Here is a 24265-nt window from a genome sequence, read left to right as displayed (position 1 = left end):
TGCTGTGTGCAGTCATGGAAACATGGTATTTTAGGATGGACAGGGTCTCTGAGATCACTGTATTCCAAACTCCCAGCTAATTCAAGAACCAGAAGTAGTCTCCATTGCAAGTGACCCTAGTGGAGGCTTCTGAGTGATGGAACAATCATCCCATGAATGGGGAGCTCATTACTTCACAAAGTAGCCTGCTCAGGCTCTACCTTCTAAATCATGCCTGAGGCTGTTATACTTGACCATGCCTCTAAACCTCACAAAAAGCAAAGCGTCCTGGTCAATCATTTCCTTCCAACTGGGATTCCAAGGCACAAATCACAAACTACGGGACTAGAGTGAAACCACATCATTCTTCCTAACATGATACCAAGCTCAAAATAAGACATTAGGGGCGCCTGGGTGGCTCAGTCAGTTAAGCATCTGACTTCAGCTCAGGTCATGATCTCAGGATCCTGGGATGGAGCCCCGAGTTGGGCTCCCTGCTCAGCGGGGAGTCTGCTTGCCCCTCTGCCCCTCCCCCCACTCATGTTCTCTCTCTCTAATAAATAAAATCTTTACAAAAAAATAAGACTTTATTCCCTCATGAAAAATATATTCTAGCAATGGGAATATAGAAACCCATGGCCATTCTACCGAATAGAAAAAAATCATGGGCAAAGATGAATTCCCAAAGAAGAGAGTGAGAGAGTGGCCCACACTTCTCTTTAAGGACTAAAGACTTTAGATCTGTAAAGATTCTCATTTAGAAAATTTTTTCATTTCTCGGGGCACCTGGGTGGCTCAGCCGTTAAGCACCTGCCTTCGGCTCAGGTCATGGTCCCGGGGTCCTGGGATCGAGCCCCGCATCGGGCTCCCTGCTCGGCGGGAAGCCTGCTTCTCCCTCTCCCTCCCTCTCCCTCCCTCCCTCTCCCTCTCCCTCCCTCTCTCGCCGTGTCTCTCTCCTTCAAATAAATAAATAAATAAATAAAATCTCTTAAAAAAATTCTTTCATTTCTTCTGGAATACAAGAGTGGGGGGGGGGTCAACTTTTCAGTGCTCATCTTTCTTAATATATTAGAGCTTCTGGTTGTCTCTAACCCAAGCAGAAGTGGAAGTTAACCGGGGGAGGAGGGCTGACAGCTCTACCGGGGCAGTGGGACTCTCTGTAGATTTTCAGGACATACTGTTCCTTCTCTTCACCAAGAATCATCCCATCTCTGGTGCGGTCCCTGTATTACATTAGAAGGGTCTAAGAGTTGCTTGTTTAATGGTGGGGTAGAAAACCACGTTGTAAGAGGATAATGGTGCTTCAACCTCACCGCAAGTTTTAAATGACAGTGAATGGAGTGTTCTGGATATGGATAGTTTTAAAATGGGAGATTGCTAAGTGTTATTTGGCAGGTGGGACACAACGTTTGTTCTCCACCCCCACCTCAAGCTCTTATGTTGAAGCCCTAGTCCCAATGTGACCACATTTGGAAGTGAGGCTTGGGGGAGGTGATTAGGTCGTGATGGAGGGGCCCTGGTGGTGGGATTATGGGATTAGAGACACCAGAGAGGGCACTGAGCTAGCGCTCTCTTTCTCTGCCACGTGAGGACACGGTGCAAAGGGAGGAGAGAGTCCTTGCCGGAAACTGAACGCTGCTGGACCTTGATCTTGGACTTTCCAGCCTCCAGAATTGTGAGAAAAGAAATTTCTGTTAAGCCACCCAGTCTGTGGTGTTTTGTTCTGGTGCCCGAGCTGACTGAGACACAAAGCAATAAGGAATACCAGGGGGAGAGGGCAGTGTCTCAAGACCATGGCCCTGACAGCCTGCCTCTGAGGGGCACCAGGCAGTCCAGCTGGGGTAGGAGGGAGGGGTGTGGGAAGGCTAGAGCCTGGCTGACCCATCCTTCCTTCGACAGCAGGGAGCACGGGAGAGCCAAGAACCCGGGAGAATGCAGAACCTAGAACCGAAAACATTAGCGGGGCCAGGGGGTCAGCAGACAGAAAAGTAAGAAGGGCAAGGTCTAACTCTCCTCTCAGCCATGGGTTAAAAAAAAAGTATACAAAATTCTGGGGCGAGTTGTTTTGGGATTCTTCCAAGAATATAAAGTTGGTATTCTTTGAAGCACAGTCTGAGATATTTCAAGCAAGACCAAGATATTTCATAGTCCATGGGTTACAATGCTATGAGTGTCTTTAATACACATGGTTCCCTGCCATCACGGAGGGAGGGTTGGAGTGAGGGAGGTAGGATTTAAGAGGACCCAACTCTGTTAGTCCTGTGGTAAAACTAACCTAGGCCCACTTGCTGGGCCCCATGTGCCCGCGGGATCAGCAAGCATGGGCTCCCTACAACAGCAGGAAAGATCAGGGGAAGGCCCTCAAGCTCAGAGGGCAGAGAAGTGCAGGCCCACAGAGAGGTCCTTGCTCTGAACGCCCATCTCACTTTCCACTCCAACAGCTGTGGAGTCTCTGCTCGGGTCCTCTTTTCAGTGCGGTCCCTCCTTGAATCAAAGGGAAGGAGACGGGGCCCTGGAGAGGACCAAGAGCAGAAGCAAGGCTGGACCCAACCAGCTCCCCTCCCCAGAGCTGGAAGGTACTGCTCGTCCCCCCTCCGCCAGCGATCCTCTGAGACGTTCCACTGTTGGTCACATGTGCAGAGACCGCTGGGACCAAGCTTTGCTAGGGGGATCCACACTTCCTCAGGACCAAAAGCAGTAACGTCTCTTGAGAAGGGCTGTCAGACATCCTACCAGATGATGACCAACTTAGCTGCCTTAGATCCAGCACCTAACATCATAGGAGCTGTGCCCCAGGCGAGGTGTTCACTCACAACTCCCACTGGGAGTCACAGCCCTGCTCTATGTAATTGTGAATTTCAATATGCTAACAGTATCAAGCTGGCCAAGATCAACTTAATGGATTTGGTTTAGTATTTGGTGCCAAGTAATACACAGCTGATTAACCCAGCCCACAGAGGCACTGAAATCATCTGGTTATTCCTTGCCTCTCCATGGACTCCTTCCTCAGGCAGGCATCAACTGAGAGATGACCTTGGCCAGGCCTTGCACGGAGATGTGAAATTGCTTGCAGTTCCCAGCAAGGAGCTGCACCCTGCAAAACAGCCTCCAGACTGTTGACTCACCAAACTGGACAGCTATAGTGTTAAGACAGCTGTGATGCACACAGAACACAGGACGGCTTTGCTGGAGACAAAAGAATGTGAGGAGAGGGGCTGAGGGGAAGGCTGAAGAATGCCCACTATTTGCAGACCCTGTGGGAACAGTTGCCAAAGGGAAATCCCTGAAAACGTTTGTGAGGGTAACCGGTAGAGAGTCTGTGGGAGATCTGAACTGGATAGGGAAATGGTAGTTTCATTTAGAACTCCCCAGTGCAGAGGTGAGTATGACACACGGTCCCACTGACTTCAAAGAGAGAGAGCAGGACGTCTTGATGTACTTCCTACAGTCATCTTATGCCATACAACTGCAGTTCAAAACTCTGGATGGAAAACCTCAGGGAAGAATGTTAGTGAATGAAGAAATGGCAAAGGATTATTTCCTCGACAAATATTTAGTGACCACCTGTTATGTGCTGGGCACTGTGCTGGGGGGCTGGGTACTGAGTGGACAGGAAGACTGACCACATGCGGGAGAGCTGGACCCGGAAGGCTGCCTCATTGGGCCCATGTTAGGTAAGCGTAAGGCGGCCCTGAGGACATGACCAGAGGCACCATTCAATACGTATTTCCCTCTCGTGAAAGAAGACAGTGTCTTCTCTGGGAAGCCGGCCCCATTGGTGTTCGGGGCCCCTCCTCCGAGCAGCACCAGTGACCTGCACACCCCTCCCTCCTTCGGCACAGTCTGTTACCCTGCTGTCTTCCTCTGAGGCTGCCGTTACTCTGAAGTCTGAGACGACTGTAACTTCTTTTTCATCTCCCTTTCGCTGGCGTCTGGCGTAAAGGGTGCACAATAAACGTCCGCCAGGGAGCGAGGCAGCTGGATGGTTTTCATGTATTTCTGAGCCCTGCTCATGGGGATAAAACACGGGCAGAGAGCTCCGTGCGTGGAATACCAAAACAGATATGCCAGAAACACCTTTCCAGGCCCGGGTGATGGGGGCAGTCTCTGTGGCTGTCGGTGGGGCTCAGTGGGACAGACAGAGCCAGGGCCTGGGCTCTAGCTGCAGACTGCAGACCTGCTCCAGCTTTCTGCGGGAGTATCAATTTCCCCGGGTTCCTCAAGCCCACTGTTTCACTTGTTAGCAGCAAATGTGAGAAATGAAAAGCATCTCAATGGGACTTATAGGAAAACGTCTGGGATTCTCAGATATACCTTGAATGAAGTGTGGCTTCTTTAATAAGGCGAATGGGTCCTCCCCTCCCTGGCCTGTTTTGAAGAAATGTCTATAACAAAGACACATTTTCAGAGACTATTAGATAGCTGATGATGGATTAAACCTACTCTATTTTGAAGACATTAAGAAACCAAGCAGAGAAAATATTTTCACATTCTGTATGTCAACTGAAACATTTAAAAAAGCAAAATGTTCTCTTTCAAATTTGTTTTACTTTTTGAAGGTTTCACCCTGCACTCCCACCTAAGGGGTGTATGTGCGCGCACGTGCCTGCATGGGAGAGCAGGCCCGGGAGGGAGGCCTGGAGCTGGAGGGCTTCTCTGGCCCGCTAGCTCACCTTCCCAAACCAGTGAGGTCCTACTGCCATCTCGTGGACCCTGACATGTTCACAGGCGGCACGGTGTGCTCAGATCCTGGAAATGAAGTCCCGCAACATCCCAGGGCCCACACAAAGATGTCTACCTGTAAATGAGATTAGAATAAGAAATAATCTTGCTTTTTTATTCAAAAAGATCATGTGCTTCACGCCAATCTGGTTTCAGAAAGACCTCAGGTCTTAAGACTAAGGCTACCATGACATTTATTTTGCCATATTTAACAGTTTCACTTTGTAAAAGCCCCAACGGAAAAAAATTACCTTTGAAACCCACTGGGACATTCTCACATAAACTAGGATATTTCACAAGCAATAGAGTTCTATCTTCAATATTCAATCTTTTCAATTTCATCCATGTCTTCAGGGTCGAGTTGCTTAATACTGCTGTCTAGAAGGAGAGAGAATGGAATCAGTCTGAGCCCAGGGTCTAAATGGAATTTCTTTCCACTCAACTGTGAATTTCTGAAGACAGTGACACCTTTGCAAATATGTGTTCCTGTGACCCCTTGCATGGAAAGCCTTGAGAGAGGAACGTTCTCGAGATCAGTTTAGGAAGAGATGGTATCAAAATAACCAGTTAATACTGACTAAAATAGCATCCAATGCACCAAACAATAGAACATGTGTGTCTAGATACTTGGGCAGGAAAAAGGCCAGAGTGCAAGGGAGGGGAGCCTGGGAAGGGGCCTGCTCGTGCTAGGAGGAATAAAGTGGGCCTGTGTGTGGGGGTGAGTGTATCAGGGAGGGTGGGGTGCAGGATGGCAACAGGGAGGGGGGCTCCTCCACTGAGGTCACTTCCCAAGACTAGGTCATACGGCGTTGACCATAGCAAGAGTGGATCGTAACGTTCTTTCTTCCCCCATCCCTCCTTGCTTCTCCTAACACAGGGGTGCTTAATCAACTTCCCTGAAGGGGCCATGGACGTGCTACAGTCTGTAGACTTTTCAAAATTGTATTTCAGACTGCATACATGTCTCTGTGCACTTCCCCAGGACAGAGTCCACTGCTTCCCGCCAAGTTAAGTACCAATTTCCCAAAAGGTGAAGATATATTTGGGGTCATCTGGGCGTTCCTCTTCCCCTGTTCCCCAGCCACATCCATGGGCTTTGGGGTATGGGGTAATTTGAGAGGTGGACACCACAGTTTAGGTCACTCTTGCGCTTTCCATCAGTTTCCATCAGAGGGCAAGCTGCCAGTCCAAGAGCCCCAGCAGGTTATTGGAGCATGCCTTGTTGGATGGGGGGCTGGAGGAAGGACAGCAGATCTCAGAATTCAGGACCATCCTAGCTGTTAGGGTGGGGCCAGAGGAAGGGAAAAATGTAAATAAGAGAGGAAGCTGGGGACAGAATATAATCCTAAAGGACTTTATTACTTTGTTTAGGCGGTGCTTTACCGGACGTGGAAAGCTGCCCCAGGTCCCACAATGGGCAATAACACAAACCTGAACTCATACTCCTTCCACTGGATTCTTCCATTGTTCTTTAGCTACCATATACGGATGATTTAATCAACCATAGGGGCTCTGTAGGGACCCTGGCACTGTGAATTAAAAGCCCCCCACTCCTTGGCTCCTGTCCCGGAGCTACCCTAAGCCTCTGGGTATAAGGTCTGTGACACACGCCATCACTGTCAACATCAGCAGGGTCCACGGTTCCCACTGTGACAGGTGCTACTTACTAAAGTGATCCTGGATCTTCATAAGCAGGGGCAGCTTATCCACTTCAATCATGTTGAAGGCGAGGCCCTTTTTCCCAAAGCGTCCTGTCCGCCCTATGCGGTGAAGGTAGGTCTCATAGTCTGGCTCCTCAGCTTGGTTTACAGGGAGATCAAAGTTCACAACAATTGTGACCTGCTTCACATCGATCCCTAGAAGAGGAGAGATGCTGTAGGGTCCTGCAACTGTTTCCTTAGGACATAGCTATTCGCAAACCACATCTGCCAAGGGAATTCTCATGTAACAGCCACAATTTACAAATAAAACTTGGTTTTACATCATGGAAGTGGATACTTTGGTCAGGCAGTTTGCTTGCACAGTATGTCTAGGATGCTAGATTTAAGAGTGCCAGTAGAAGCTCATTCCACAGAAGTCTAAATATGTACAGAGATTGTGTGTGTGTTGTGGACAGGGGCTCTCACCAAGCCCACAGAGATCAGGCCTCCTCTCCCCTCCTGCCGTGCTAAGTCCCCAGCAGGCCCCCCGTCTAGAGTCCTCTACCCTTCAGGGGACCCCACTCCGCTCCATGCCCTGGTCATCATCCCACCCAGGTCTTTTTTATCCCCTGCCTCACTGTTACAACAGCTTCCAGCCGGGTTCCCCCTCTTCTCTCCTCCTCTGATCTCTCCGACCACAGTCACCATGGCAACGTCCAGAACACTTGTGTTCAGGACCTGACTGCCCCAACTGCACAGGATGAAGAACAAACAGTTCCAGATTTCCACACCATGTGAAGTCTCATCTCTTCCTCTCCTGACTCAAATCCAACGCTGCAGTCACATGGTCTTGCCATTTCCCAAGCAAACTGTCAATTCTTACCAAACTGGATTCCCTACCCTTCCTTCAAAACCTTTCACATCTGATGTTCCCTAGGAAGACTTCTGTGACCCCCCAGTACCTCCGGCCCCCGGCACTAGGAAGCTGTCTGGGTCACAAGCCTTGTCCTCTTTGGAGCCCTTGGTGCTCTCTTTCCTCCTAGGTCCAGCGTCACGCCATCCAATATGGCCATCTAACTTTAATCCGAATTAAAAATTCATTTCCTCAGTCACACTAGCCATGTTTCAAGTACCCAGCAGCCATATATGGCCAGTGGCTACCAACTGAACAGCACAGAGTAGAATATTTCCATTAATGTGGAAAGTTCTATTGGGTATCACTGGGCTAGATAGTAAGCGTCCAGGCACTGAGCTCCCAAGGGGTTGGGACCTCATCCTTTTTCAGGCTACTCTTCCACAGTGCCGAGCTCTACACGCACGGCAGGTCCTCATTTCTATCTGCTGAACTAAGAATGAATTAGGAAACAAGGTTCAAGTATGGGGTCTAGGCAAGGGCATAGGGAGGCTGAAAGCCGTAGGAAGGCCCTTCTCTTAAAAAAAAAACCAAAGATTTTTTTCCCCTCAGTAGTCAATAGTTTTGAAATTAAAAACACCTCAGAGATGATCAACATCATTAGGGAACCTGAGTTAAAAACACAATGAGATGCCACATACATCTACCAGAACAGCTAAAATTAAAAAGAGTGACAATACCAATTGCTGGCAAGGATGCAGAGCAACTGGAACTCTCCTACATTGCTGGTGGGAATAGAAAATGGTAGTCACTTTGGAAGACAGTTTCTTACGAAGCTAAATATCCATTTACCATATGACCCAGATATCCTGCTCCTCGGTATTTATCCGAGAGAAATGAGAACATGTCTCTGAAAGACCTATACATGAATGTTTATTATAGCTTTATTCGAAATAGCCCCAAACTGTGAATAATCCAAATGTCCATCAACTGGTGAATGGACGAACTAATTGTGTGGTACATCCATTCAAAGGAATACTACCCGGCAATAAAAAGGATTGAACTACTAATATATGTCACAAGACGGATGAACTCAAAAGCATAATGTCGAGTGGAATAAGTCAGACACAAAGGCCAACTACTATATGATTTAACTTACACAGCATCTGGAAGAGACAAAAATACAGAGACAGAAATCTGATCAGTAGTTTCCAGGGGTCAGATGATAAAAGGAAGAGGCTGTCGGCAAAGGAGCACAAGAAAGTTCTGGAGGGAGCGTGGACTGTTCTGTACTTCGAGTATGGTGATGGTCACACGACTGTACGTTTGTCAAAACTCACTGTAAACTTAAAATCAGTGAGTTTTATCATATGTAAATTATACTTCAATAAACTTGACTTTAAATGTTTACACACACACACACACACACACACACACACACCTCGAGCACAGACATTGGTTGTTATAAGAACTTTCTCTTTCCCATCCCGAAACCTCTGAATGATGGAGGCTCGCTGATCCACGGTCAGCTCTCCACTTAACAAAGACACTTGGTGGCCATCCTGCATCATCTCCACAGTCAACCACTTGGCATTTCGACGAGTCTACATGAAAACACAAAACCCAGCATAGCACCCCAAGTCCAAGCAGACCGGCTGTGTTTGCAATGCTCACATATGCATGGTGAGGAAGACGGAAAGGGCTGCACAGGAGTTTTGCTTTACCTCTCCCTCAAGCCCTAGAGGAACCTTCTAATGCGGTACCTCCTGTGCTTCTCAGGGTCACGTCCTCTCAACCTGTGTGAACTTTGCCTTCTCAGCCATGAAGGAGAGATAAAATGCTCACTTACCGCACGCGGTAGGATGATGCCCAAATGGGATAACATAGTGAAGACAACCTCAGGCACTGTAAGACTGCTTCCTGTCTGCCTGGTGTCTTGTCCAGATCTTTATATGCATTATGGTCATTGTTATCACAACAATTTGATGAACCAGCTACCTGATTTCATTTAAAAAATAAAAAAACAAACAAACCCCAAACCCAAAGCTTAAAAACATGGAGTCACTTGCCCAAGATTTTCATGGCTAGTCCGTGGCAGAAGTGAGCTTTCTTTTATTCGATAAGGTTTTCAGTGCCGTCCCTGTGCCAGGAGGGTGCCATTCTAGTGGGGCTATGTAAGTAACACAGATGAGGTCCTGCGCTCATGGAGTTTACAGTGTTCACGTGGTAGAGAGAAAATAAAACCAACACGTGAACGTGAAACATGTCGGAGAGCAAAAAATAAATACGAAAATAAAAATAGGGTAATATTAATAGTGACTGAGTGGCTACTTTCCTCATAGTAAGTTAGGAACTAGACAAGAATATTCTTCATCTGATTGAGGAGAACTATAAAAACCCCACAATAAACATCAACCTATATGGAGAAACGTCAGAAGCCATCCTTCTGAAATAAGGATGTCCTTTTTTTAACATCATCTTGAAGTCTTACTCCATCACTTACTCTTTCCATACAGATTCATTTCTGTCCCAACTTGTTCTGAAGATTAAATAGCCTCCTGTACCCAAACTGCTGAAGGGGGTGCCTGGCCCTTATTGGCATCATTGACCCCTCCATTGTCGGACTCTCTGCGGGTAAGCCCGGGCACGGCGCAGACAGACCGGGACATGGTCACCTGGCAGAAGATGATGGCCTGCCCGATGGTGATGCCGCCATAGATGTTGCACAGGGCTTGGTACTTGTCTTTCCTACTCTCACACAGCACGTAATACTGTCGGATGTTGTTCAGGGTCAGCTCCTCCTTTCGTAACTTGATAACATTAGGGTCTGGAATGATTCGCTCTGCAAACTGCCACACAGACTCCTCAAAGGTCGCTGAGAAGAGAAGCATCTGGCACTCCAAAGGTAAAGCTCTGTAAGGGGCAGGGAAGACGCCGTCAGCCACTGCCATCCCTGCCGCTCTCCTCGGGGCGTCAAGCATGTCCTGTCCACTGCCACCAGGGTCAGCAGGGGATGTGCCGCCTTCCACCTCTGTGCAAAGGGCCACGTGTCCTGCCCCTCCTTGCCACCAAGAATTTGGGAACACACAGGAGCTGAGCGTGGAGCTCAAGAGCAAAGTTTAGATGTGTATTTTGGAGGGTCTGGGGCGTTTCATGCCGATTTTCTGTTTAAGCAAGGCAGAATCAGGAGCCCCGAGTGTTGGTCTAGATACTGTTTCATGGTATCCGCCTCACACACAGTGAAATGGGAGGAAAGAAACAGGCTAGTCATTCGATGGCAGGTGTTATATATCTTGGGAGGGAAAGAACAACAGCCACACTAACTTTCTTTGGGATGGGAAGGACCTGGATAGAAACAAAAGGGGAACAAAGGGGAAATGCTACTGCATGCAAAATGTGAGCTGAAACCCGTAACAAACACAGGGCTGATTCACATAAAGTTTAAAAAATGGGCAAAATGAATCTATGAAGCCAGCAGTCAGAACAGAGGTTAATCCTGGGGAGGAGCAGGTGGGGATGGGGGTGGGTGGAGGCTGGTGACAGGAAAGGAGCCATAGGGGACCTCTAGAAGTGCTGGTAAAGTTCTAGTTCTCCGTCTGGGCCATCGTCTGAACACAGCCTCTTTGAATTTTCACTCAGCTCCATACTTGTGATTCATGTATTTCTCTGAACATATTTTATACATCAATAAATCTGAATTTAATCTGATTTCAACAGACAGAAATCACCACTTTTGAGAAGACACCACCTAGAAGATACGGCATTAGTGCTAAAAGAGAGTGGTGGAGATCAGGGGGTCCAGGGACTCCCAGGCACTACGTCAAGCCTGGGGCGTGGGTCATCTGGGGAGTTTTTCTACGTAATGATTTGACAGACTTCTGGGCAACTACAGTAGACTGTCTACATGCGTACCTCCCCAGCTTCCCACACACCACGAGTACGATTATAAAGAGATAGAAAGATATGAACCCACAACAACACAGAGAACAGAAGAGGAGAAACTGGAGATATGTCAACGTATTTCTGGAAGATGGGAAAGCATGGTAAATGAGAAAGCGGATGACGCCCTCATGTGAGTGGTACAGATGGAAACAGTGATGCAGATGGTGGCTGGGCTGCAAAGGCAGTGGCTCCCTCAGAACCTGTGAGAGCGCTCGGAGCTACGAGCACCAGGGGCCAGAGAAAGCAGGAGTGGTGTGTGAGAAGATATGAGGAAAATTCTGCATTAGCTTGCTGCGGTGGGGGGTGGGGGCCGGGAGGAAGGGGGGGACCTCTTGGCTGTCTACCGTAACACAGTCCTCCATCTGGAAAAAGATGGCGCCAGGACTGGCATCCCAAGACTTGCCCATTTCATTCCAAAAAGACAATGTACACAGATTGCACAAGGAAGGAAACATGGGCTAGTCTACAGAACAGTCTGGATTTCGAAGACTTAGTATGAGAAAAAGAATGTAAACTATTTCATTAATAATTTTTATATTGATTAAATTGATTACTTGTTACAATGCTATTGTTTGATATGTTGGGTTAAATAAAATATAACAATGAATTTCACCTTTTTTAAAATGTGGCTATTAGAAAACTTAAAATTACACATGTGGCTTGCATTATATTTCTATGGGACAATACTATAATTTAATCTTTTTTAAGCAAAAGAAGAAAATCAACAACGAAGGGATGAACAACCAACATAAATGCCCTAATTATTACTTAATATTCTCTTGAAGAGAAAGCCCTTTTTGACTACTGCATCTTTCCCAGAATTCTGAATCTTTCATTCTTGGTTATACATAAATATACCAACTTATTGGCAAGGGATAGCAAGAAGGGAGTCTCACTTGATCTTTGGCCAAAATTATTATTATTTTTTTTAAAGATTTTACTTATTTATTTGGCACAGAGAGAGAGTGAACACAAGCAGGGGTAACGGCAGGCAGAGGGCTCCCACTGAGCAAGGAGCCTGATGCGGGGCTCGATCCCAGGACCGGAGCTGAAGGAAGACGCTTAATTGATTGAGCCACCCACGTGCCCCTGGCCAAAATTATTTTAAATAGGAAGGCTGGCTGAAAATGTGTATAAGGAACAGCTGTATCCCACCTTACTTCAGGCAGGTGAGCATGTACAAGTAGGAGACTAGAGGTTTAGTTTGTACAGAAATCCCAGCCTTGGGGATGCCAGCCTCAGCCGAAGGTGAGAGTAAAGCAGAAAGCTGAAAATAGGGAGTAAGTGAAAATATGCATATGAGAGTATGCAGCCCATTCCCTGGCCCTGCTCCCGGGAGGCCAGCAACCAAGTGTATGTCTCCTAGGGAGGAGAGGAGAGATACTCCATAGTTCTAATGACCTGCAAGTAACGATCATCTTAGAGGGGAGCTGCCCGAGGCACAAGCCCCACCATGCACTCGAGCTGTCAATAAGCTTCTTGGTTCCTAACCACAGATTATGAAAGGCCAGCCAGGTATCACCAGACACGAGGGGGGATGGTCCACCACAAGAGACAGACGTAGCAAAGAAACAAGAAGAAACTTAGATAACTCAGAACCAACGTTGAGAGCAGAAAAAAATTTTAAATACTATAATTAATATTCTCAGAGAGACAACAGCAGCATATTGCATCCATAACAAGAAAAGGAAGTTACAGAACAGAAACAGAGAAAGGCAGGATAACCCACACAAGACAGAAAAAGAAGGGCAAACGACTGTTGTTATTTTAACGACAGACAGAAGGACACATTCAACTGGGTGCAAGAGGCAAAGACCAGAACCAGAGCAACTGTACCGCATGAAGGAAGAACTGGGGGCAAGGTGGCGTGAAAAGTGGATAGGGAGACTGAACCTCCCGAGTTCGGGATGAGACAGGCAACATTTCTAAATTCAAAGTTGTTTTGCCTTTTGAAAGCACACAGTGCTCAGCTGGAAACAGTGGATACTGAACTTGTCTGGCCATACCGCACAGACAGACGTGCATCACTGCATTCCTCCCTTGAAATCTCTAGGAAGCTGAGTAAAGTTACATTGCCTGCTTCAGCACTTGCAAATAAAATGTCCTGCAGGTGAACAGATGGAGACATTTTGAGCAGCGATGGTCTTACCGCTTTCAGTGGAGAGCTAATTCTGTAAGATCTTACCAATGATCATGCTTTGTACACTATACCAGGTGATATGTCAAATCACAGCAACAAAAAATATATTCCCCCTATCTCTGAGGATTTGAAAAATGGGAGTTCAAAATATCTTCTTGACTTCTTTGAAGTTTTAATAAGACAGAAAATCTAAATCTTGCTGACATCACATCCAAATACAAACTAGCTTCTCAGCAACTGTCTGCACGTGCAGCGGACAGTGCAAATGTAAATTCTGGCAGCTTCCACTCAGCCTATAAACTTATCAAAGAAAAGGAAAAGATCTTGCCAGCTAAATACCCCACATACTTTGAGAATAGCATTTCTAAAAGGCGAATCATTTGCTTAACTGTGATACTGAGCTTTCGTTATCAAAGTTTTTGCTTACTTTTCAGCTTCCTCAAAACTTGCTGAGACACTTAGTAAGATTTTTACCTGTACGGAAATGGAAGAAGGGCGTCACCTTGAACATCTGCCTATAAGATACATTCACTGTTGAGGCCATGTAAAAGAGTTAAAATGTTGGCCAGTCATAATATCGTATCTTCAAAGTATGAGAAAAAAAGAATGTCCTTCTCTAATCATCTGAAAATACACTGAAGATGGGAATGGAGGAAAGGATGATAGGAAAACAGAAACGATAAGCTGAGCTATCTGGTGTTACCTACACTCGTAGCAACAAAATTACTCATTTTTTAGGAAATAAGGTGGCTGCAGAACTCAAAAATGTCACCAGAAGAGGGCGGCCCAGGGGTGCCTGGGTGGCTCAGTTGTTAAGCATCTGCCTTTGGCTCAGGTCATGATCCCAGGCTCCTGGGATCGAGCCCGGCATTGGGCTCCCTGCTCCGCGGGAAGCCTGCTTCTCCCTCTCCCACTCCCCCTGCTTGTGTTCCCTCTCTCGCTGTGTCTCTCTGTGTCAAATAAATAAATTTTAAAAAAGAAAGAAAGAAAGAAAGGAAGGAAGAAAGAAAGAAAGAAAGGGCAGCCCAGTTGAACAAGACGTTCTCATTCCTTTGCTAAAAACTGTAACTTGGAATCCATCTTTGACTTCCCAAGCCTAAATTGCCTACGTGCTTCACCACTATTTTCCCTGAGAACCACAATGGTAGCTAATGTACTTCAGAGCTTTTGAAAATAATGGACATTTTATTTTTAAAGATTTTATTTATTTAACAGAGAGAGACACAGCGAGAGAGGGAATGCAAGCAGGGTGGATGGGAGAGGGAAAAGCAGGCTTCCCGCAGAGCAGGGAGCCTGATGCGGGGCTTGATCCCAGGACCCTGGGACCATGACCTGAGCTGAAGGCAGACGCTTAACAACTGAGCTACCCAGGCAACCCAATGATGGACATTTTAGATGTGGGTAACCTAAATGGTGGATTTTCAGCACAAGGGATCAGAGCGACAAACAACTGATCTACTAAACAAGCCTGCAGAGTTGATGTGGACATTTCTAGAAAGCTAGACACGAATTCTTGTGTGTTTAAAAACCTAGTGTTGCTAGAAAGTAAACTCTTAAATAATCCATGCTTGAACACTTTTGTGAAGAGGACATCACACTGGACTAATAGCAGGAGTCAGCATGAACTTGCTAAGAGCAGAGCTACCAAGTCAAAATGAATTTTACATTGGACTGTATTCAGTTTTCCCACCACATACAAAAAAAGAAGGCTGTAGGTAGTTCAAAGAATTATTACTGGAAGAGGAAAGGGAAAGAGTAGAAATAGCCTACCTCACTACGAGACAAAAAGAAATAGGTCACCGCTGGTTGGGTCTTTAAACACAGGTAACAGCTCTTTAATTAGTCCTACTGTATTGACATTCTCCTTGTAAGAAGTCTTATATTTGAGTATCTTAAGAATATACAACAGCACAGAGTATAAAATTTAAGCATCCAATAATGAATTTAAAAAGATTAAAATAAACTGCTGTCAAAGATGACATTATAAAATATCATTATGTTTCTCATACATATTATTCATTTAATTAGTCATACTAATAATTACGACTAATTGCCACTGTTAACTAGTTCTGTTGTTTTGCTTAAATAGTAGCATTTATGTAACAGAAAATATAGGGTGATATATAATTTAAAAGAAACATATATTTCCCATATTTTTATGTTAATAACACACGTGTATGACTATTTTTTCTATATTATTATATATTTTTTTTGTCTGCCATGACTGTGTCCTGCTTTCTAAAACGTTGGTCACTGTAGGGAAAGAAATGACCTTAAGAAATTTTCCCAGATCTGACAGGCACAAGTTTTACAAATGAACAGGGTGAGTGCACTATACGTCTAGAACAAGGGATGAGAATAAAAAGGACCCAAGCCAATGCATATCATTGAGAAATTTCAGAGTACCGTGAAGAAGGAAGATTCCAAAAGCTTCTAGAGAGAAAAAAGCAGATCACCTACAAAAGTTTGGGGATCAGGAAGACATTAAACTTGTCAGCAACAACACTGGAACTGAGAGTATTAACTACAGTATTTAAAAAAAAAATTTTGTTTTCAACATTGACTCTGAATTTACGGGAAGAATTCTTTAACTTGGATTTCACATCCAAGCAAACAAAAGATCAGATTTACAGGCACAATGAAGACATTTTCAAACATGTGGGAGATAGAAAGTGAACTTCCCAACATTATTTTAAGGAAGCCACTAGAGGATATACTCCTGGATAGTGAGTGAACTGACAGTAAACCAAGAAAAACACCCAGAAAACAGGAGATTCCAAACCGTAAATGAGGGCCAGGGAGACCTACAGTGACTGTTGTATGACCAGTGTGGACTGAAACTGGACAGAGATTGTGAGAGTTTCAGGAAAAAAAGACATTGACAGAGTTTGTAAATGTATTTGCCTATTTGGAGATATCACTGACACACGACACATATGATGAAATGGGCAGAGAAAAATTAAGGGTCCCTACCCAGTGATGCTAACCAAACGAAGGAAAACAGGCAATTATTAATTCTAGGGGAAACAGCTGTACAAGAAGAAACATAATCATAGTAATGTGCTGTGTGACAATGAACAATATAATGTCCTAATGATAACAACACTATTAATGTAGCCAACTCTTATACTGTAACCACAGCAAGGTGGGAGAGGGGACAGGAAGGTGGGGAGAGGGTGTGGGACAAAAGAGCTGGATTCCCACTTCCTATACTAGCAGTCAGCAGACAGTGACACATTAAGAAATAGCCATTTGAGCATACTCTTTAAACTATGAGGGTTAATACCAGAACAGAGAGGCATTCTCTAGAAGGACCACTGCACTGTTTTTCATTACAGGTCTTCCAGTACTGTTTGTTTTTTGTTTTTTGTTTTTTAAGATTTATTTATTTATTTGGGGGGTGGGCATGAGTGGGAGGGGCCGAGGGAGATAGAGCCGAAACCAAGAGTCAGATGCTTAACCGACTGTGCCATGCAGGCACCCCTTAGTACTATTTGAATTTAATAAGTGATACAGATTCCTAGAGCCCAATCCCAGAATTCTAAACCAGTGAGGCTCAGGTTAGCCCCAGCAATCTGTAATTTTAAGGCCCTTGGGTGATCCTGAGAGAGAGGCCTAGGAAAACAAGAGGATTTACTTGACAAATGAGAGGCAAAGTCAGGACTAGATCACGGGGCTCCTGATTCCAGGTTACTGTGTTCTCTCTAGCAGTTAGCCTCACAGTAGCCGTCTCAGACTTCAATAAATTCTCTTTAGACTTTTGCTCTTACTAGAAAAATTAGTGGCACGATTTGCTGGGTTCCACGTACAGGCCTGTAGTGAAAACAATGAAAGCAAACAGTGAAAGCAATCAGGCAAGATGACAAACTAAAGAAGTGGGAAAATGACAGCAGTCTAAGGGCCCGCTGAGCTGGTGAAAATACTGAACACCCAGATTTGTTTTAGAGGCAAAGGAAGCGGGGAATCAAGCAGTGAAGACAACTGGGAGCAGCAGACAAATCAAACTCCCCCTCCAGATCGAAGATCCAGGAAGAGAAAGGATGAATGTGAAACTTACCTCTGAATACGAATGCTTTGATCTGAGAATCCTTGTGTGTCAATCATCACGTCTGCTTCATCCAGGACAAACACACGAATCTTAGTCAAGTCAATTAATTTTCGCTTGAAACACCAATCTAGGACAGTTCCAGGAGTGCCAATTATAATCTGTTTGGTGACGTCGGTGCCTCTGGGAACTAGAGAGAAAAGGGTTGATTGACTCCTTCAGATGCAAAGGACCCTCACAGTCCACAATTCAGGGCCATGCAACATTGGGCTGTGAAGCGCAGGTATATTTCGTGACGATTTTCCAGGTGTGAACCCTGAGAGTCATCGCGGATTTGGATTTTGCAGAGCTTTAGGATAAACCCCCCGTTTCTAGGTTTAGGGTAGTAATAGTCCTGCCTATTGGATTCTGCGCCATGGTCAGTTAAAAAGCCACCCTCCAGCAATCCCACCGCCTTACAGAAACACCGGCACAGTGGTGAGAAACCTACCAACTGTCCCCAAGTGGAAAAAAAACACAATGTCTATCAATGGGTTACATTAAATAAATTATTGAATACTATGAAGCTAGTCAAAACAATCAGGTGGGACTATATGAATGGACATGGAATGATGTCCAAAACATGTACGTTTTTAGACACTATGAAAAAAATGCTCCCAATTTCATAAACACTCTACAAAAACAAATACATACATGTACATCCACATGTGTATGAACCGAAAAAAGAAAGCAAACCACAAAAGTCTGTGAACAAAACTACTATCCTTGGAAACAGGTTTTTGGAGGACGAGACCTTTACCTTCTGACCTTCTCTGTTTTAAAGACTTTCTTTTCCAGCTACACGCACATAATACTTTAATGAAAACGTAACACAGTACAAGTTATTCTGCACGAAACAACTGAGCCTCAAAAAAAGCCAAAACCATCATCTTTGCAGGATGTGGAAGTGATGCAGCTAACATGTACAGGGTCTTTATTACGTGTCAAGCATGTACACAGTGCTGCATCTGCATCAGTTCATTTAATTCTAGTCAAAGCTCTTTGGCACAGGTGCTGTGATAGCTCCCATTTTAGAGACAAGAAAGCCGAGAAGGTACAGAACATGCTTGCTGGTGGTCGAGTCGGGATTTAAAAATTCCGCCAGGCCTGGCTTACTGGTACATACTGCGATTCCCTCGAATGGCGTACATCACTTGAACATCCACACAGAATTTTCCCATCCGTTCGACCACACGACCAGTTTGCAAAGCCAGTTCATAAGTAGGAGCTAGGCAGAGGCACTGCGAGAGAGAAGGGGCAAGTCACAAGGCTCACAAAAGCCATTGTACAAATCTGAAGTACAATTAAAATTCGTACAGGGAGACACAGGTGAAACTGGGAGATTTTGGTTGAATAAAGTATTTTCAGTTGAACACAATTTAGCAGCTGATAGATCTGAGGTGAATGTCGAGTAAGGGAAGGGAGAAGGGGCTGAAGGACAGAGAAATACCTTTTATATATTCCTCTCTAAAGAGTTATGAAGAACCACAGATCCTGCTTTTTTCTGTGGGAGAGAGTGGGGTGCAGGGAGGCTGGGAGTCAAGAAGAAAAGGAAATGCAAGGTGAATCACTGCTTGAGTGTCACCCCCAACATTTCTTGCCTGCTATTAAAAGTCTGCTGGTTTCCAGAACACTCCCTGCTTGATCCAATCGATTGTATACACCTCTGGCAGAATATTCCCTAAAATTCTTTCCTTTGTTACCTCCAACCCCCTATATCTGGTGGCTGCTGAGGAAGGAAAATGTTGATGGAAGAAACTGATGATACTTAATGCATTTATGGGCTTCAATTAAGGATCTGTGATACAGAGAAAAGGAAAACAAGGTACTAACAACTGTTTCCACACACATTTCTCAACATGGGTTTAAGCCCAGCTTTTCCTGAAGAATTTTTATTCATAGTACCAAACCCTGAATATGTATTTCAGTGAACCTATCTAATAAAGCACAAAATTTCATACACCAGGCATCAGTCACCCACGCCCACAGCTTATCTTGCTGATCAAACTGTAAGCTTCCCGAAAGAACCCTTTGCATGGGGTGCGCTCAATACTCAGGTCGTCAGCTTGTCACATGATTTGATGAGCACAGCGTGGAAATAACAGGGAAAGAATACCAGACACTTTCCAAAAGTGGAAGCTAGACCAAGAGAAGGGCAAGTGCACTCCCTGTCCCTGCTCAGCCACTCTCGGACATCTGTGACCTCATGTGAGACACGTGCCTCTCCAAGCCTCAGTCTCCCCTCTGCTAAAGGAAGCAGCGGACGGGGTGATTCTTTGGTCCGACAGCTATACGGCCACCACTAGTGAATGCTTACTTCAGACCAAGCACAGTGTGAAAGAGGTACATTATTTAATCTATAGGACAATCCTATGAGGCATTCATTCATTCACCAAGCCAGGCACTGTGCTCAGAGTCAGGAATGATCCATGCCTTTATAGATGTTATCCTTACAGACAGGGAAACAGACTTGAAATGCTCTACTAACTCACCTAAGACATTCTACTAGTAAGTAGAGAGGCTGGGATTGAAACCAAACTATAAAGCCTGTGCTCCTATCACTGTTCCATCCTGCTGCCCAATGCTCTGGGATTTTATGAAAGAATGTCTATTTGAAATGCTATCACACCATGGCAGTAATATCGCCCATTACTAAAATATCACTGGCATTGCAAGCATTCCCCTTTCTCCCTCAACCTTTTCTTACCTGTGGGAACAATTCCAAGGTATTAACTCTGCTTAGCATTGCCAAGACAAAAGCAGCTGTTTTTCCTGTTCCAGACTGGCTCTGGGCTATGAGGTTCTGGGGTCTGTAGAAAAGAGAGACACCTGGGCATAAACTGCATACAGCAGACTAAAAACCAAGTTGGAACAGCACTGCCCTGGAAACTCACGGGTGGGCCAGCATCATAGGGAGGGCCATCTCTTGGATTTTGGATGGTCTGTTAAATCCCATTGCATAGATCCCTTTTAATAACTCTTCCTTCCTATCAAGAAAAAAAAAGCACATACTTAAAGCCCCTATGATTGGTCAGTAGCCTCAGAAATATGAACTCAAAAGGTGTATTTTTAAATTAAGCCACTCTGCAACTAAGCTTCAAAGGTAATATCTAGAAATATACAATTTACACCTCAACTCCCAAACATACACAATCATGCCTGTACCGTTGGACCACTCAAATAATAAACTATGCTTTAAGCCTAGGCTGAGGACAGTAATAATAGCCTAACATGGAACATTTGGTTGACCCAAGCAAAAAAGGAAAAACTCATCTGATAGAAGTATATCAATTTGCCAGAAGAGTCTTATTTTCCACACAAGCAGAAAACTGAGAGTTACTGTATTAATTCTTTTTTTTTTTAAAGATTTTATTTTTAAGGGGCGCCTGGGTGGCTCAGTCATTATGTGTCTGCCTTCAGCTCAGGTCATAATCCCAGGGTCCTGGGATTGAGCCCCGCATCGGGCTCCCTGCTCGGCGGGAAGCTTGCTTCTCCTTCTCCCACTCCCCCTGCTTGTGTTCCTTCTCTTGCTCTGTCTCTCTCTGTCAAATAAATAAATAAAATCTTTAAAAAAAAAGATTTTATTTTTAAGTAATCTTTACACCCAACATGGGGCTCGAACTCATGACCCCCAGATCAAGTGTCCCATGCTCTTCCACCTGAGCCAGCCAGATGCCTATACTGTTTAACTTTTTTTAATTAATGACAATCTTTGATTCTTTAAAGTAATTTTCAGAGAAGACAAAATTTTATTGAGGTAATTCTTACATCAGTTCTGTCTAGGAGCAGAAGACACAATACTACCTCATCCTTTTGAGCCAACATTTTTTTTTTTTTTTTTTTGAGAGAGAGAGAGAGAGTGAGAACACATGAGTGGGGGTTGGGTTGGGAGGCAGAGGCAGAGAGAGAATATCTTAAGCAGGCTCCATGCCCAGCGGAGACCCCAGCGGAGGGCTCATTGATCTCACAACGCTGAGATCATGACCTGAGCTGAAATCAAGGGTTGGATGCTTAACCGACTGAGCAACCCACACACCCCTGAGCCAGCATTTTTAAATGCATCTTTCCTGGGGTCTCATGATAGATGATGGAAAGAAGAGAAAATGAATTAGGTTGGAACACTTCCACCTTCAACAACATGTATATTTTGTATTTGGTTACTTGGCAGATTACTGGCAGCCAACTATTAATCATAGGTAAGTTTCTTCTTCCACTTAGAAAATGTTGGGGCATTGGGATTTTGGATATTTCCCCTCTACATAGGTCCCTATCAGTAACTCTTCCTGTTAAAATACAGTTCCTTAATGCTAATTGATAGATCCCTAGGAAATGCAAACCCATTTGGGAAAGTTACTCATTTTAATACCATCTGAAACAAAATATAATTAGGAAGTTAAAAGCTTATAACTTATCTAAAGGGGGTGAGGGAGGGTATGTGGGCCATCAATGTCCCTATATCCATATTATGGTACGGAGAATAGCAATATGGCTGTGTTGAGCTTAACTATCCCCCTTAGCATGGCAAGGTTAAAATATTTTACCATCAAGATGTTCTCAATTTGCTGCACACTCAGGTACCCTAGTCCTCCTTTTTGAATATTTCAACTGCATGCAAAATGTACACATCTCATTTTAATATTGACTATTAGAACATGAAGGGGATTCTGAGAGTTTTTATTGTTAGATTTTTTTTGTTCTGTACCATTCTTTCTGGAATTTCTCCCTAATAAATGAGTAAAAATACTCACAGCCGCAGCTCTTCAAATGTTTTCACTGAGTAGAGTGGAGAGCTGGGATCCTTTTGTAAGACTTCAACTCGGTGACTGGATTCCACTAAGGACTGCCGGATTAACTTGTTTAAGAGTGAATTAGCTGCCAAATCCACTAGAAAGCAAAAATTAAAAAGGAGATATTGCAGGTGAAAATCTAGCCTCCTAGATGAATCTAATAAATTGCTCCTTCCCAATCAGAGACTGTGTGTCAAGCAACTGCTCCTACTCCCATCTTCCCTCTAAAAGGAGGTTCTAGAAAGAATGACAACACTGAGAATTCCTTTCTACACAAGAATCCAGTTTCTTATGCTCTGCTGCTATACCAACCTCTGACCTTGAGCAAGCCACCAGACCTAATTTTTTAATTTTAATCTATCACCACCAGACCTAATTTTTCCTTGCCAGCTGAAAACTCTTAACCCATTGCTGCATTATTCCATCTCAACTTCCCCTAAAGAAATATGGCCTACTCCTCATTTAGTATTTCTTCTGATAGTCACTATTTATAAAGAAAACAGAAGACAGTTCTTTTCCAATTGAGATTATATTATTCGCTCCCATTGTGAAAAATCATGATTAACTCATACAGAGTGCTAGGTTACACGCAAATAAATTTATCTCCTACCTACATCTTCTTCAACATCTTCTTCCATGTTATTAATAGAACCATCTAAAAGAATGGAAGAGAAACAATAAATACCAAACAGAAATTTAAAGTGTATGATCCCAGTATCTCACCATCTCCACAGTATGCACTGACAGCAAGGGTCATTCAATGAGGGAGTGGGTTAAAAGACTGGGAAGGTAGTGGAGGACCTTGACAGTTAATGGGAGCCAGAGGCATTTCAGTTGCCAGGGACCTGAGGAAAGCAATGCTTTTTAATAAATAAATAAATAAATAAATAAATAAATAAATAAATAAAATTAATTTTAATTAATAAAAAGCCAATCTGCTTTATCTAATAGCACTCACCTATGTTTGAGACTGTAGTACTCTTAATACCCCGAAGGTTCTTCCGGGGATGGATGAGGTTTGAAAACTATTGAAAGACACAAATTTCAACCAATATTAGGAAGCAAGCCACCAAGCAGCCCAGTGCACCCCCCTAGCAGGGAGGGACCCACCCGAATATTGTCTCCTTTGCAGTGTCAGGTATTAATTCTGACACTGGATTCTTTTCAGGAATAGGTCACCGCTATGAATTATGCTAAAATCGAAGGAGACTTTCTGCTGCCCCTGTACCTTAAGTTCCTCTTTATAGTCCTCTAATCTAAATGTGGCAGTCCTTGGGGGTCACAGCACGAGGAAGGGATGTGGGTAGCAAAGCGTGGTGGTCGGTAAGATGGAAGCTAGCCGAGGCCCAATGGTCAAATTGGGAGAGCAGAAAACTCCAAGGTCTAGTTGGGACTATCAGCTGCTTTCTCTCCCGGGACTTCTAGGGGTCTTCATTTTGCCCTTTCAAACCAAAGGTCTCGTGTCTCTCTCGAGGTCTCCTGCCCCCGGCCCTCCCCACATCCTTGCCACATCTCCCCTGCACCATTTGACACCCATTCCACACGCTAGCGGGGCTCTCTCCTCCCGCCCTCCCTGGCACATCTCCCTCTCAGAGTGCGGTTGTGGCCCCCGCCCACTTGCCCTCCCCGGCTCAGCGGCGGTTACATGGCTGTTCAGCCGCTCGCTCTCCGCCGCCCCGGCGTCGCCTCCCCAAAGTAACGACGCCATAGCCGCGATCGCAGCTATCGCCCCCAGCACGTGCGCCCTCCCCCGGCACGAGGCAGCGCCCGGCTCCAGCCAGCGGCCAATGGGCTTCCTCTGGGGGCAGGCTGACGCGCCCGCGACCACCCGCGGCGCGGCGCGCAGGCGCGGGAGCTCCAGAGAGGGGGGCGGAGCCAGGAGAGGAGGTGGGGGCTGCGGGGGAAGGAGAACAGCCTTCAGAGGCAAGTTTGCACTTGACCAGCCGCGCCTCGGCGCCAGGTGTTAGAAACCCGCGACGGGGCGCCAGTGTCGTGAACACTCGCCTGCTCCTGACCTCTGCTAAGCCAGCAACAGCTTGAGATTCTAAGCCGCAGCAATTTTCGCACTGATTCGAGAGACCTACCTCCCTTACCCACCACTTACTATGCAATTCTCCG

The 24265-nt window shown here is 45.1% G+C and overlaps 1 protein-coding gene across 2 annotated transcripts; it reads right to left on the bottom strand.

Annotated features, from left to right (window-relative positions):
- Positions 1 to 4781: 4781 nt before the first annotated feature.
- Positions 4782 to 23941, bottom strand: DDX25 (DEAD-box helicase 25). 2 transcript variants are annotated; one of them, XM_027580816.2, is made up of 13 exons: positions 23793 to 23924; positions 23376 to 23588; positions 23106 to 23172; positions 22758 to 22802; positions 22109 to 22244; positions 20255 to 20347; positions 20068 to 20170; positions 18487 to 18601; positions 17334 to 17511; positions 9870 to 10107; positions 8636 to 8798; positions 6369 to 6557; positions 4782 to 5079 (listed from the first exon to the last, which is right to left on the bottom strand). In XM_027580816.2, the coding sequence occupies exons 4-13, from the start codon at positions 22783 to 22785 to the stop codon at positions 5018 to 5020; spliced, it is 1305 nt and encodes a 434-aa protein (XP_027436617.1). In that variant the 5' UTR covers positions 22786 to 22802; positions 23106 to 23172; positions 23376 to 23588; positions 23793 to 23924; the 3' UTR covers positions 4782 to 5017. The 2 variants fall into 2 exon arrangements, with proteins under 2 accessions (XP_027436617.1, XP_027436616.1); XM_027580815.2 differs by lacking the exon at positions 23376 to 23588 and having other exon boundaries at positions 23793 to 23941.
- Between the last annotated feature and the right edge of the window lie 324 nt (positions 23942 to 24265).

This window comes from Zalophus californianus, chromosome 11, assembly GCF_009762305.2.
Source record: "Zalophus californianus isolate mZalCal1 chromosome 11, mZalCal1.pri.v2, whole genome shotgun sequence".
In the NCBI taxonomy this organism is placed as follows: Eukaryota; Metazoa; Chordata; class Mammalia; order Carnivora; family Otariidae; genus Zalophus; species Zalophus californianus.
Note: the sequence above shows the minus strand (reverse complement) of the source record. Positions and strands in the feature narration are given on the sequence as shown.